General features: G+C 29.8%; 3 protein-coding genes across 20 annotated transcripts in view; 1 reads left to right on the top strand and 2 right to left on the bottom strand.

Annotated features, from left to right (window-relative positions):
* The window catches only part of LOC115238945 (5-hydroxytryptamine receptor 2A-like), a 110,393-nt gene extending 106,029 nt beyond the window's left edge, over nt 1-4,364 (top strand). For all 17 annotated transcript variants that reach the window (XM_029813166.1, XM_029813158.1, XM_029813159.1 and 14 more), the window contains one exon: nt 227-4,364. In XM_029813166.1, coding sequence (XP_029669026.1) covers nt 227-719 — 493 coding nt within the window. In that variant the 3' untranslated portion in view covers nt 720-4,364. The remainder of the gene's footprint in view (nt 1-226) is intronic.
* A 1,014-nt stretch (nt 4,365-5,378) lies between these two features.
* LOC115239019 (putative odorant receptor 71a) lies at nt 5,379-9,139 on the bottom strand. The gene is made up of 5 exons (XM_029813305.1): nt 7,993-9,139; nt 7,166-7,555; nt 6,677-6,884; nt 5,508-5,663; nt 5,379-5,426 (listed from the first exon to the last, which is right to left on the bottom strand). Exons 1-5 carry the CDS (start codon nt 8,355-8,357, stop codon nt 5,379-5,381), a joined length of 1,167 nt encoding a protein of 388 aa, XP_029669165.1. The 5' UTR covers nt 8,358-9,139.
* A 2,372-nt stretch (nt 9,140-11,511) lies between these two features.
* On the bottom strand, nt 11,512-14,477 carry LOC115238994 (odorant receptor 67a-like). 2 transcript variants are annotated; one of them, XM_029813264.1, is made up of 5 exons: nt 14,116-14,477; nt 13,286-13,675; nt 12,794-13,001; nt 12,169-12,324; nt 12,040-12,087 (listed from the first exon to the last, which is right to left on the bottom strand). In XM_029813264.1, exons 1-5 carry the CDS (start codon nt 14,475-14,477, stop codon nt 12,040-12,042), a joined length of 1,164 nt encoding a protein of 387 aa, XP_029669124.1. The 2 variants fall into 2 exon arrangements, with proteins under 2 accessions (XP_029669126.1, XP_029669124.1); XM_029813266.1 differs by lacking the exons at nt 12,040-12,087; nt 14,116-14,477 and adding an exon at nt 11,512-11,590 and having other exon boundaries at nt 13,286-13,647.
* Between the last annotated feature and the right edge of the window lie 2,114 nt (nt 14,478-16,591).

Genomic DNA, 16,591 nt, shown 5'->3' with positions numbered 1-16,591 from the left:
TCAAGAAATTAATATACGGCTTCATATATATATATATAGCCTTCATTTAACATCGCTTCTATCACTTCTACTTTAGGCGGTCTTTCATAAAGATTTCTAATATCACTGACCCCGTCGAGTCTCAGCCTCCACCACCATTATTCCCGCGATAACGAGCCAGCGACGAGAGAGATGAGCACCTCTTTTTCTCTCTTGACTGGAGTAACCCTGATTTATCTGGCCGTAGGCCCCGCGAGGAATCGACGGCGTTCACCATCACGAGATCCACGCCGGATCACTCGTCAATCTCGCCGGAGAAGTCGTCGTCGTATAACGGCGCGAACGTCACGCCGTCGACGACGGTGACACCGACAGCGGTCTCGACGACGACCACCACGACGACGTTGACGAATCCGACCAGCACGAGCCAGCAGCAGCAGGTGGTCAAGTGCATGAAGCGCACACGCGAGACGATCGAGTCGAAGCGCGAGCGTAAAGCGGCCAAAACCCTGGCGATCATCACCGGTGCCTTCGTTGCCTGCTGGTTGCCGTTCTTCTTGGTCGCCTTGTTGCAGGCTACATGCCAGACCTGCGAGCCGCCCAAGCTCGTGGCCAGTGTGTTCCTGTGGCTCGGATACTTCAACAGCACCCTCAACCCCGTGATTTACACTGTGTTCTCGCCGGAATTTCGGCAGGCATTCAAAAGGATGCTGTGCGGTGGTACGCGGGGACTTCGCTGACAGTGGATTTAATTCCTTTGCCACGTGAGCGCGATCCAATGAGGGAGATATGCGTGAAACTTGTACATATACGTATATATATACGCTCGCTACCGGCGTTTTTCTCGGTGTTGTGTGGTATCTCTGAATCTAAATATTATTATATTAAATGAATGCATTCGATTACATCTAAACGATAATATTAAAAAATTAATAATTATAATATTTTATTAATATTTTTCTATCTTCTTAGATGATCTCTCTTCGAAGAAAATCGACAAATATCTTATTTTCTAATATAATTGTTTATCTTGTTAATTTTTGTTACTTTTATTCTTTACATTTTTTGTTAATAATGTATATCTTTTTCAAAATTTTAGGATATATCATTTAAATCGTGTTAATGTTTGTATCGATTCTATCGGCATCTAGACACGACAGACGATATTCCACACAACACTGCTTTTTCCCACAGCTGTTCCAGGTAATCAAGCTGCGCGTCGTTAATTTCATAGTCACTTTTAACGAATATGTCTCGTTGCCGTAAATATTAGTTAAAATTAAAATTAAAATTTCACTCGCGGCTAGCATTAATTATAGTTAATCGACAACGGTGGAAACGATCCTGCGTAGAGTATTTTTGCGAAAACGCTTACTTGGAAGGATCAACGACAATGGTGCAACATTATTCGTGATTTATTCAATCGTAAAAGTAGCCAGCGTTGAAATAGATATTCAAATTCACAAATTTAATTCATCAAAATAAAAATCAAAACACATTTTAACGCATAAACTGGCCGATACGTGTATGGCTTGTGTTAGTGAAAATTCTTATCGCTCAAAAAACATAAGTTTAAGCTATGATCATAGATTCTTCTATTATAACGTAAAAATTTAAAAGAAAATGGCTATATATGAGTATCTAAATGATGTAGGTGCTTAATTCATAAATTTTAATATATTGTTTAAATAAAGAAAAATGAGTTTGATGACTATAAGTGATTACCGAAAATTTTATCTTAGCACCTATAGCATTTAGCCACACATTTGTATAATTTATAAATAATAGACATACATGAATCGAAAAGTGAGTAAGACAAATCTTATATTTTATCGTCCAGTGAAGATCCCTTAAAATACGCTCTGATGATATGAAAAAATCGCGAACAATGCTTGCTCTGATACGTAATTGTACAGTATTGTGTAAGCACGCGATAATGTTTAGCGACCATATTTCCGAGCATTACCATTTTAAAATAGCTATGTATAAAAATTTTCAATCTTGACTCGTCTCCAAAGTATATATAAATAATGACAAATCTAAATGTACATTAACTAAAACGCGATGAAGCAAATACATCATGAGTAATTATGTGACCATGACGGATTCTCTCGAGGATCTGTCGCGATTGTGTATAAATAAAACGTTTAAATATATAAGAAAGCGCAATATCGTGAATTAGGTACATCTTACGCTTTTTAATTTGATTTGAGATTAAAAGTACTTGGGAAATCTCTCAAGCGTAAAAGATTCTCGCCGCCTTATGAAGGTTCGCTTACGCAACTTTTCTCGTACAGAGTTTTATAATACAAAATAAATAAAATAGCAATACAAGTAACAGAATTGAATAGAAAGGTTGGATTATTACTACAAGCAAATGTATTTTCACCAATCCATATTAATGCGAACGCTTAATGTAGAGTAAATGAAAGATGATTAATAATTATAATAAATATAAACAATAAAGAACATGCCGTAAAATATCGCGATAAACTCATATCATGAATATCCTAGAATCAAAAAAGTCAATCACAAAAAGTGATTTTACATAAATTATCTCTATCTAAGAAAAAAATTAAATAATATTCGAAAATTAACTTTAGCCTTGCCATTCAATTCTGCGTCTTATAGCGAATGTAATCCTTTAAATTTGCGTAAGTAATAATGTATATAACATCTATACTATGATATTACTACGTAATATGGCGGATAATGTTTAATTTACAGAGCAACGACTGATTCAGATCTATGTCCACATATTAAATGAATAGGAATTGAGAAATAATTCTTTGCGTTTGTAATGTCTATTTCCAAATGCCGAATAGTGTGCACGTGCATTTATTTTATTTCTACATTTACTTACGAGCTATTGGACTCGCTATTTAGAAATAAACATAGTTCTAGACTAATCATAATAATATGTTAGGCAGATTGTGATAAACGGCGACAATAGCTTTTTTTCGTCAGAAATGATAAGACTTCATTTCATCAAATTAATTTTCAAATATACGAGAATATAAGATAATGCTTTCTCTCTTACTCTTAGAAAGTTACATAACAAATAAAAATAAGAGATATTTTTTAATTTATTCTTTATTCGAACTCATGGTAATTTTATTTTAACAATCGTTACATGTAGTAACTTTCTTTTAACACTATAAATAATACATTTATTAAATGTAAATATTAATAAAAAATACATACGTATACAGCACAGAAAGAAAAAATTGTCAGTATTAACAAAGAATAGTTAAATCGCTTTAATTAATTTGTGAGCGAATTCTTTTTATTTCTGACGACATTGTTGCTGAAATAATGACGGCAATATCGGATACGCTTGCGCTATCTAATTATGTCAGTGGTCGTCGTTCTATTCGCACGACATAATTAATAAAAAACGTTTTGTTCATGTTTATTTTTTATGTAAGTCTCCAAACAGAAGAACAAAGCGTTGTCCGCCGAGCATTTTTAGCAGTTTCTAGTGGAGATAAAAAGTCTCATAAGCTCAATAGCTTGAAGAAAAAAAACAAGAAAAAAATTATTTTACAGCTATTTTTATTACGACTATTAAAATGTTCGCGAAAGATTATAACAGCAAATTAATGTGTTTGATGTAAATGTAGTTTAATCAAGTTGAAAAGAATCAGCATCTCTCAATAATGCTTAGTAATTAGTTAAACGATCGATAGTGCCGCTCGGTTACTAAACAAATACATAATGCTTGATGCGGTTAATACTCATTAATAACATTCTGTCAAAGTGCCATAACAAAATTGATCGTAAGCAATTTGTGTTTGTGATGATATACTACAACGATATATGCGGCAAAATGTTCAGCGGATAACGGGATATCGGGTTGATCACGTAACGCTTGTAAATCGAAGCAGCCATCGATCGCTCAGTAACATCGCTTCCCGCAAATATTGTTTCATTATGTAAGCGACACGGATAGATAAAGTTATAAAGTTGATAAAAAAAGTTATGAGCATATTGAAATGGAAACGTGTTCGCGGGAAAATATCAAGATAAAACAAATACAGTATCGATGAGAATATTATCCAGCGAATTCTAACACCGCGTAATTATTCAGATGATAATTTGTTGACATAAATGCCAAGTATGTTCACTTGAAATTTTATGCGGAAGCATCAAGCAAAAACAAAATAAGAGAGATAGAGAGGAAGAAAGGAAGTGAGAAAAAGCAATAGAAAAAGGGAAGAATGAAAGATAGAAAGAAAGAGTTAGAGAAAAAAAAGGATGTTATTTACAACGATGCTTCATGTGTATATATCCTTGCAATCATAAAGTGAAATAAATGACGGAAAAAAGTTTGAAGAAATTTGCTTGAATGCTGTTTCATGTATATTTACAACGTCTACATACAAATATCAATCTCTTTCTGTGGTTTTATTACGAATTGTCGCAGAAGTAATGTCGTTTCTTACTTTTTTTCCCATTCCATTATTCACTTGACATCCAACTTTTTCGATTATCATCTATCATTTGTAAGATATCTTTTCAACACCCATATAAAAAAAGAAAAAACATATTTAAGCAACATCTGAAAGATTGGTACTCATATTGTATCTCATATTTTGCTCTAAATATGACCATTCTAAGATATTAAACAAATGTATCATAATCAGATAAAAGTATTTATCGTTAAATGTAAAATATAAAAAAATTTAGAATTTGTTTTAAATCTTCTTACAAAAATTTTTCCAAGATTTGCATTATTTGCATAAAATGCAGCAATTGAAATTTAGAAATGTCATAACGCGTGATATTCCTCACGACGATATTCCACAGGATTTTTTGTGCATTTACGAATAAATGTGCTACGACATCGAGATTGCCATGGAATATCCGTTGATGCAATTATAAGAATCCAAATAAACGGTTAGTATTCCATCCTCTCTCTCTCTATGCACTAATCCAAGCACATACTGCAACTAAAACCGAAAAATGCATTCCTCTAGGTATTAATGTGACTCATTTATTTCTCACGTGGTACCTCGTACTCTTATACAGGATGTTGCCAAATTCTTTCAGGACCATATTTTTTGGCAATATTATACAAGCTACAAGTTATTATAACAAAATATAAGAGAAATAGTGTGAAATATATAACTTATAATATAATTTATATAATTACCATTTATTTAAATAAAAATTATTTTAAATTTAATTAATTAAATTGAATTAAAACTTAAGCGAAAGAACAATGATTTAAAATTTCTAAAAAATGGTATGATTAAAATTAAATGATTATACAATTAATTATTTATCGTTATCTTATTAGAACATACAAGAATGTTACCTAAATATAGACGATATATGTAAATAACGAAAACATAATGTGTGGAGGTCTGTGCATTCAGCATAGTATTTTTTTCCATCTAAGAGTCTTTTAAGAAATTATATGACGAGTAGGATATTTTGAGAATCTGCATAGAAAAGATAATTCGCCAATTATATTACCACTACTAAAATTTTAACATTAATTTTATCTAATTTCAAATACTAACATTCATAAAAGATTCAATGTTTAAAGTGACTACATAGCCACTCGACATTTTAACAGGATTGCCGGCACGTATTATTATTATCATAAGATCTTTCATTACTCGGATTCTTAATCTCGTCCAATCCATCTCATAAATAGCAGTGCCGACGTCGATACTCTATGAGAAAATAATTAAAATAATTATTATTAATTTGCTAATATAATATATATGCCAATTAATAATTTTAACTGAATGTTATTTCCAAGAAATCACCTTCCCCATTTTTTCCTCTTTTTTACTTGCTAAATATTTGTTAACTAAGAAATGCTAGATAATTCAATTGTTTCTCTAAATAGAAAGTGACTTCACTCAAAAAAGTGGTATTGCAACTACAGCAAAAATTTTCTGGGTGCGCAAAATTAACTGAGGTACATAAATGATTAGCAAATACTGTGATATCGCATATGTTTCGCATTTAATCAATCTAAGTGACAGAGACAGAATTTATATCTGAACTGTTTGTGAAATTTAGAAAGAATGTTTTTCTGTGGCGCCTATCCATGATAGGGCCAATCATACTTGTTATAAAGTTTGGCTGTGGTATACAGAAAAGATTAGCGGCAAGAAACAAATGAATATATAATCCTCACGTCTAACATATTTGTATAACGCGCTCAATCTATCTAGCTCTTTTAAACAATTTTTCTCAATTTTTCGATGCTGCAGTTATAATTGGCAATTATATTTCTCACAAAGATCGTTTAGCTGTAGTATCGAAACTCATATTTATCCAATGCAGTGATTAACATTTGGCAATGGGACCTAAATTTTCTAGAAGATATTATTAGAATATTGCTGCTATAAATTCTATATGTAACAGACAATATTCTAACAGATACAAAAAATAGCGATAAATTTTTGCTGTGACACCTAGAAATCTACCTATATCAGCAAGACATTTTTTTGAGTGTTTGTATTTAGAATTCATAATTTAAAAAAAGTATTAAAATTTGCGATATCACCGATGAATAATTGTTAGTACATTTTATAATTACTCTACTTTGATACACTATATATTCTAATTGAAGACTGGTAGCATTATGTCTTCCAGTGCGTTTAAAAAAATAGAAAAATAAAAGTAGATGCAGTTATTGTATATTAACAATCTAAAAATCCCAACAATTTTCTACCTTTAATGTCACCTCGTTGCCATACCAGCAATAAAGAAATATTTGCATGAGCATGGAGCACAGATAAGAAAACATGTATGCAAAGTCGAGGGTAAATAATGATGTCATTGTAGATAGTCTGTAGACACTCATGCAGAGGACTAGAGAGATGAGGGAAAATTGGATGAACATCATCACTGTAAAGGCTGCATTGACCATGTATGCAAATCTGCAGTTTATATAGAGTTTCTGTTATTATTTCTATAAATTATTTAATTATTTATTCCCTATAGAAAGTTAAGTAAACTAATTAACACAAATGGATAAATTAAGTAGCACGATAGTATTCAATCGATAAACTTGATAGCTATTAATCGCGTAGAAAAATAATTAACAAATTATAAAAATAGATGCCTTTATGTATATTTTTATCATTAAAAAACTATAAAATTTATAATTACAAAGGACTAAAAACCTCATTCTATTTTTTAAATCGCCATAAATACTCACTTATAAATATAAAGATGATGATATATCAGGTCCCGAATGATTGCCTTCTCGCGTGCTATCAGATCCTCGTCTGATTCACTATTTTTTTCGGCTTCGGTCAGCAATGCCGGCAATATATGAGCGCGATGGCACAGAATTTCGAATTGAGCGCAGGTCTGAATCATCATACCGGAAATTAGCGTCTCATGTGCAACACTGGAACTTGCACATAACACCAAAGCCACACATTGGAATATCAATATAGGCAAGAAGACATATATTGATGATAGATCGAAGGGCGCCCAATTGTACACAGGCAAGCTACGCGTCTTCAAAAGTATGTAAAATTGCGCGAAAGTCGCGAATATTGCACAGGACACATTGAGAATCTCGCAAGCGATTGTAAGCCGTCTATAAATTTATAAATTATCTATTAAAATAAATCTAAGAAATAAATTTATAAATATTTAGATACAGGTCAAATTTTCTTAAGTTATTGAAAAAGCCAATTATTACATAAATTGCTTAAAAAGATTATCCAAGATATATTTTGTTTTACATTTATACTTTCTGTTTTATGCAATATCGCCTTATTGTAACAAGGGAGATAACTATTATAAGATAAATAAAAGAAGAGGAAAAAGAATCGAAAAAACTATCTTCCAGTGAGAGTAAATGATGTATGAGGTACTTTTAAAAAATTAGTTTGCGAATAAAAGCAGGAGTAAAAAAATCGGAAAAGAAAAAACCCGTTCCAGTTTTGTTCGATAAGACACACACACAAGTAAAAATTATTCACAATTAATAAAATTATTTTGTCATAATCTATTTATATAATAATTATATACTTCACGTGTCGATCAAATTTTTTTCGTATCAATATTTCTTCTACATCTCTGGAAATACAATTGTCCTTCAACAGCATCTTGTCCAAATCGATGATCTTTCCGCGACGTATAAAGAGATGCACGATTTTGCAGGAAACGCCAAAGATCGAAAGGAACAGGTAGCATTTGTCTACGAATTCCTCTAGGCTCGCCGATAAGAAAAAAGTGTCAACTATACCGTAGAACACGAACAATTGCAGTAAAACAAACATAAAAACAGAGTAAAGATTGTACATCCAATATTTGAACGAGTTGACAGGAAAATTCACCGGTCGCCAGTAACCGGTGTAAGTGAATAGAGCAAATGACACCGGAAGTATATGCATTATTTTAGTCTGCGACAGTTCCCTATACCTCGATTATCGTTGCATGTATCGCGAGTGTGTTTCTTAATAATAACTTCTTTATCAAAAGAAATTGTATATGGTCGTTATTGTTATCGTAGATTAATTCTTTTGTTTCGAAATAGAAAAGTTTTCAGAATATTAAAAGTCAGAAGTATTGTAGTTTCTCGCAGTAAAGAAGCGATCGATAAGAGACGATTTGTATTACTGACGATAATTTTCTAATATAACAAACTTTCTACCCTCGTGTATATTTACTGTTCATCGTCTCTCGCAGTAAGAATTTCTATAATGACACAGCGAGACATAGGTACTATTAATGATATATTATTATCCCGTACGCGCAAACATTACAATATCTTGTATAATGTATAATAATTATCTCTACTATTATACATTTGCAGGTAAACAAATTATTCATCTATAAAATTACTCCCACTAATTACAACATAATTATTTATAACAGTTTCGAAAAAATTGAATAGTAGAGAAAAAAAACTTAGAACAAAGAGATGGCAAAATTATATCGCGTATATTTCTTTTCATCTTACAATTACAAACTGTCCATTGGCTTTGTAATATATTTTAGTTCTTAAATATATATAAAAGAAAATTTGTTCTACATACACAAGGTGTTCTACAAATGTTATGTATGACGCAAAACCAAAATTTTTTTGCGGTCGGAAATGAAATTCGAGTGAGTATAGTAATTCTTTTTATACATTGTATAAAAATATATGTGCAAAATATAATTCAATATCACAATTAAGAACCAAATAAAACCATTTCAATTGTTCTGCGCAAATAATATTAGAAAAAAATAATTTATTTTTTAATATATTATATAAATTATAGTTTAGTAACAAAAAAGAAAAAAGAAAAAATAAACCTAGAAAGCATTGCCAACAATAAAATAAATAATTTTTTATTTTGTATTTATTTTATTTGTTATTTATAGAATCCATGCATAAATTTATTTTTAATCCATGCAATCATAAAGTGAAATAAATGACAAAAAAAATTTGAAGAAATTTGCTTGAATGCTATTTCAAATATATTTACTACATCTACATACAAGGATTTGCATTATTTGCACAAAATGCAGCAATTGAGATTTAGAAATGTCATAACGCATGATATTTCTCGCAACGATATTCCACAGAATTGTTTACGCATTTACGAATTAATGTGCTACGACATCGAGATTGCTATGGAATATCCGTTAATGCAATTATAAGATTCCAAATAACGGATGGTTGGTATTTCATTCTGTCTCTCTACGCACTAGTCCAAGCACATACTGCAACTAAAACCAAAAAATGCATTCCTCTAGGTATTAATGTGTCTCACTTATTTCTCATGTGGTACCTCGCACTTTTATACAGGATGTTGCCAAATTCTTTCAGGATCACATTTTTTGGCAATATTATACAAGATACAAGTGATTATATAACAAAATATAAGAGAAATAGTGTGAAATATATAACTTATAATATAATTTATATAATTATCATTTATTATATACCTCACGTGTCGATCAAATTTTTCTCGGATCAATATCTCTTGTACATCTCTGGCAATACAATTGTCCTTCAAGAGCATCTTGTCTAGATCGATGATCTTTTCGCGACGTATAAAGAGATGCACGATTTTGCAGGAAACGCCGAAAATCGAAAGGAACAGGTAGCATTTGTTTACGAATTCCTCCAGATTGGCCGAGAAGACAGTGTCAATTATACCGTAGAACACGAACAATTGCAGTAAAACAAACATAAAAACAGAGTAAAGATTGTACATCCAATATTTGAACGAGTTGACAGGAAAATTCACCGGTCGCCAGTAACCGGTGTAAGTGAATAGAGCAAATGACACCGGAAGTATATGCATTATTTTAGTCTGCGACAGTTCCCTATACCTCGATTATCGTTGCATGTATCGCGAGTGTGTTTCTTAATAATAACTTCTTTATCAAAAGAAAAATTGTATATGGTCGTTATTGTTATCGTAGATTAATTCTTTTGTTTCGAAATAGAAAAGTTTTCAGAATATTAAAAGTCAGAAGTATTGTAGTTTCTTGCAGTAAAGAAGCGATCAATAAGAGACGATTTGTATTACTGACGATAATTTTCTAATATAACAAACTTTCTACCCTCGTGTATATTTACTGTTCATCGTCTCTCGCAGTAAGAATTTCTATAATGATATAGCAAGACATAGGTATACTATTAATGATATATTATTATTCCGTACGCGCAAACATTACAATATCTTGTATAATGTATAATAATTATCTCTACTATTATACATTTGCAGGTAAACAAATTATTCATCTATAAAATTACTCCCACTAATTACAACATAATTATTTATAACAGTTTCGAAAAAATTGAATAGTAGAGAAAAAAAACTTAGAACAAAGAGATGGCAAAATTATATCGCGTATATTTCTTTTCATCTTACAATTACAAACTGTCCATTGGCTTTGTAATATATTTTAGTTCTTAAATATATATAAAAGAAAATTTGTTCTACATACACAAGGTGTTCTACAAATGTTATGTATGACGCAAAACCAAAATTTTTTTGCGGTCGGAAATGAAATTCGAGTGAGTATAGTAATTCTTTTTATACATTGTATAAAAATATATGTGCAAAATATAATTCAATATCACAATTAAGAACCAAATAAAACCATTTCAATTGTTCTGCGCAAATAATATTAGAAAAAAATAATTTATTTTTTAATATATTATATAAATTATAGTTTAGTAACAAAAAAGAAAAAAGAAAAAATAAACCTAGAAAGCATTGCCAACAATAAAATAAATAATTTTTTATTTTGTATTTATTTTATTTGTTATTTATAGAATCCATGCATAAATTTATTTTTAATCCATGCAATCATAAAGTGAAATAAATGACAAAAAAAATTTGAAGAAATTTGCTTGAATGCTATTTCAAATATATTTACTACATCTACATACAAGGATTTGCATTATTTGCACAAAATGCAGCAATTGAGATTTAGAAATGTCATAACGCATGATATTTCTCGCAACGATATTCCACAGAATTGTTTACGCATTTACGAATTAATGTGCTACGACATCGAGATTGCTATGGAATATCCGTTAATGCAATTATAAGATTCCAAATAACGGATGGTTGGTATTTCATTCTGTCTCTCTACGCACTAGTCCAAGCACATACTGCAACTAAAACCAAAAAATGCATTCCTCTAGGTATTAATGTGTCTCACTTATTTCTCATGTGGTACCTCGCACTTTTATACAGGATGTTGCCAAATTCTTTCAGGATCACATTTTTTGGCAATATTATACAAGATACAAGTGATTATATAACAAAATATAAGAGAAATAGTGTGAAATATATAACTTATAATATAATTTATATAATTATCATTTATATATTTAAATAAAAATAATTTTAAATATAATTAATTAAATTGAATTAAAACTTAAGCAAGAGAAAGTTGTTTCAAATTTTTTTTTTAAATGGTATGATTAAAATTAAATGACAATACAACTAATTATTTATCTTTATCTTGTTAGACACACGAGTATTATCTAAATATGACGACATATATAAGTGAAAAAATCACGATATGCGAAAATCTGTGTATTCAGCCTAGTATTTTTTCCATCTAAGAGCCTTTTAAGAAATTATACGATGAGTAGGACACTTTGAGAATCTGCATAGAAGAGATAATTCGCCTATTATATCACCACTATTAGAATTTTAACACTAATTTTATCTAATTTCAAATACTAACGTTCATAAAGGATTCGGTGCTTAAAGTGACTAGATAGCCACTCGACATTTTAACAGGTTTGCCGGCACGTATCATTATTATCATAAGATCTTTCATTACTCGGACTCTTAATGTCGTCCAATCCATCTCATAAATAGCAGTACCGACATCGATACTCTATAAGAAATTAATTAAAACAATTATTATTAATTACCTAATATAATATATATGCCAATTAATAATTTTGACTCAATGTTATTTCCAAGAAATCATCTTCCCCATTTCCTCCTCTTTTTTACTTGCTAATATTTGTTATTTAATGTTTAATGTTTAATGTTTTTTTACATATTTATATAAAACAAGTGAGTTTGGAAAATTAAGAAATACTGCTAGACACTTCAATTGTTTCTCTAAAAAAAATGAATTTGTGTTTAGAATTGATAATTAAAAGAAAATATTAAAATTTACATTATCACCGATGAATAATTGTTAGTAGATTTTATAATTACTTTAATTTGATATACTATATATTCTAATTTAGGACTGATGGCATTATGTCTTCCAATGCGTTTAAAAAAATAGAAAAATATAGATGCAGTTATTGCATCAATATATTAACAATCTAAAAATTCCAATAATTTTCTACCTTTAATGTCACCTCATTGCCATACCAGCAATAAAGAAATATTTGCATGAGCATGGAGCACAGATAAGAAAATATGTGTGCAAATTCGAGGGTAAATAATGACGTCATTGTAGATAGTCTGTAGACGCTCATACAGAGAACTAGGGAAATGATGGAAAATTGGATGAACATCATCACTGTAAAAACTGCATTGATCGTGTGCGCAAATCTGCAGTTTTATATGGAATTTCTGTTATTATTTCTATAAATTATTTAATTATTGATTTCCTATATAAAGTTAAGTAAACTAATTAACACACAAATGGATAAATTAAGTAGCATGATAGTATTCAATCGATAAACTTGATAGTTATTAATCGCGTAAAAAAATAATTAACAAATTATAAAAAAAGATAACTTTGTGTATATTTTTATCATTGAAAAACTATAAAATCTATAATTACAAAGGATTAAAATCCTTATTCTATCTTTTTAATCGCCATAAATACTCACTTATAAATGTAAAGATGATGATATATCAGATCGCGAATGATTGCCTTCTCGCGTGCTATCAGATCCTCGTCTGATTCACTATTTTTTTCGGCTTCGATCATCAACGCCGGCAATATATGAGCGCGATGGCACAGAATTTCGAATTGAGCGCAGGCCTGGATCATCATACCGGAAATTAGCGTCTCATGTGCGACACTGGTATTTACGCATAACACCAAAGCCACGCATTGGAATATCAATATAGGCAAGAAGACATATATTGATGATAGATCGAAGGGCGCCCATTTGTACACAGGTAAGCTACGCGTCTTCAGAGATACGTAAAATTGTGCGAAGGTCGTGAACATTGCACAGGACTCATTGAGAATCTCGCAAGCAATCGTAACCTGTCTACAAATTTATAAATTATCTATTAAAATAAATTTAAAAAATAAATTTATAAATATTTATATGCAAATCAAATTTTAAAATATTGAAAGAGCACATTTTTATATTAATTGCTTAAAAAAATTATCCAAGATATATTTTGTTTTAAATTTAAATTTTTTGTTTTATGCAATATCGTCTTATTGTAACAAGATGATAACTATTATAAGATAAATAAAAAAAAGAAGAAAAAGAGTCGAAAAAAGATATTTTCTAGTCAGGGTAAATGATGTATGAGGTACTTTTAAAAAATTAATTTGCAAATAAAAGCAGGAGTGACAAAAAATCGGAAAAGAAAAAACCCGTTCCAGTTTTGTCCGATAAGACACACACACAAGTAAAAATTATTCACAATTAATAAAATTATTTTGTCATAATCTATTCTCTATTTAATAATTATATACCTCACGTGTCGATCAAATTTTTCTCGGATCAATATCTCTTGTACATCTCTGGCAATACAATTGTCCTTCAAGAGCATCTTGTCTAGATCGATGATCTTTTCGCGACGTATAAAGAGATGCACGATTTTGCAGGAAACGCCGAAAATCGAAAGGAACAGGTAGCATTTGTTTACGAATTCCTCCAGATTGGCCGAGAAGACAGTGTCAATTATACCGTAGAACACGAACAATTGCAGTAAAACAAACATAAAAGCAGAATAAAGATTGTACATCCAATATTTAAACGAGTTGACAAGAAAATGCACCGGTCGCCAGTAACCGGTGTAAGTGAATAGAGCAAATGACACCGGAAGTATATGCATTATTTTAGTCTGCGACAGTTCCCTATACCTCGATTATCGTTGCATGTATCGCGAGTGTGTTTCTTAATAATAACTTCTTTATCAAAAGAAAAATTGTATATGGTCGTTATTGTTATCGTAGATTAATTCTTTTGTTTCGAAATAGAAAAGTTTTCAGAATATTAAAAGTCAGAAGTATTGTAGTTTCTTGCAGTAAAGAAGCGATCAATAAGAGACGATTTGTATTACTGACGATAATTTTCTAATATAACGAACTTTCTACCCTCGTGTATATTTACTGTTCATCGTCTCTCGCAGTAAGAATTTCTATAATGATATAGCAAGACATAGGTATACTATTAATGATATATTATTATTCCGTACGCGCAAACATTACAATATCTTTTATAATGTATAACCTAACTCTTATCTCTACTATTATACATTTGCAAGTAAACAAATTATTCATCTATAAAATTGCTGCCACTAATTACAACATAATTATTTATAATAGTTTCGAAAAAATTGGATAGAAGAAAAAAAATTAGAACAAAGAGATAGCAAAATTATATCGCGTATATTTCTTCTCATCTTACAATTACAAACTGTCCATTGCCTTTGTAAGATATTTTAGTTCTTAAATATACAAAAGAAAATGTGTTCTACACACACACGTGTGTTCTACAAGTGTTATGTATGACGCAAAACCAAAATTTTTTTTGCGATCAAAAATGAGATTCGAGTGAGTATAGTAATCCTTTTTATATATTGTACTATGCAAATAATATTACAGAGAAAATATAATTTATTTTTTGATATATATAAAACACAGTTGAAACAATTAAAAAAGAGATGGAATTTTAAGAAAAAAAACTCTTTAGTAGGTAAACGAAGAAACAAGAGAGAAGAAATAAATTTAGAAAGCATTATCAACAATAAGAGAAATAATTTCTTATTTATTTTATTTGTTATTTGTAGAATCCATGCACAAATTTATTTCTAATCCACAAGTTTATTCCCATTTATGAAAGATTTATTGGAACAAGAAAAAATTTATTTAATAAGGATTTAAATAAACACGTTTCATTGTTATATAATACATGTATTATTAAATTATAATAAACATGCGGCTTATTGGAAAATCATGTAAAATTGACGTTGAATGTATTAATCTTATATTTTGATTATATTGGCCACAGATTTTAACAAAAGTATTTCATTGTGCGACGAATAGATTAAATAAAATTGCAAAACGTTCGCAAACAAAAAAATAAGTAGATATTTTTTTATATTACTATATTAATAATGTTTTACAAAAGGATATATTACATATATTATTAAAATTTTAGACAGATTAACTGAGCCTTTATTTCTTTTCTTATAGATATATCTATATCATTAATCTTAGAAAAATTAATTTAGAAAACAAATTCCCAAATTGTAGATAATTAAAATAAATAAATTAATAAGATTGATACTTTTATTCCAAGAATAATAATAATTCATGTAATTTTTTATCGTATATATCTTTTACACATTATATACAATAAACTATATTTCATTGTACAATACTTAATAAAAATTATAATAAATTGTTTTCTATACAAAATATATAAGTCCTTTTATTATTTTATCAAAATAATTATTTTATTCTCTAAAATTGTTTTATCAAGGATAATTAGTTTTGTTAAAGCTATTGTCTTTTCTTTTTTTCTTTTCTCTATCGAGAATTACACTTATAATGCACACAGATATGTACATAAAAATATTTTAAAATAATAACATATATTGATATTCATATAGTAATTGCTGAAATAAAAAAAGATCACTCGCAGCTAATAAAATATATAATTAAATTTATATATGAGACATGTCTCTAATTTATGAATATAATACGATTATACATTAAACAAACTTTTACCGACAAAATGATTGTGACTACACATAATTCTACGTAGCTTCTAAAGCTATGCAGGTGGCGATACTAAGTAAGGTTTAGTAGATATCCTACGAAAAACGCCTGAACAGCCGCTCTCAGCCTTCACTTTGATTCACATGTCAGTTTGAAGATAATTATACGAAAAAATTCATAATTTCCGACTGTTGGTAAAATATTTAGACTAGCTATATCACAA

Source organism: Formica exsecta, unplaced genomic scaffold (genome assembly GCF_003651465.1).
Source record: "Formica exsecta isolate Colony F162 unplaced genomic scaffold, ASM365146v1 scaffold363, whole genome shotgun sequence".
Classification (NCBI taxonomy): Eukaryota; Metazoa; Arthropoda; class Insecta; order Hymenoptera; family Formicidae; genus Formica; species Formica exsecta.
This window is presented reverse-complemented; position numbering and strand designations above follow the sequence as displayed.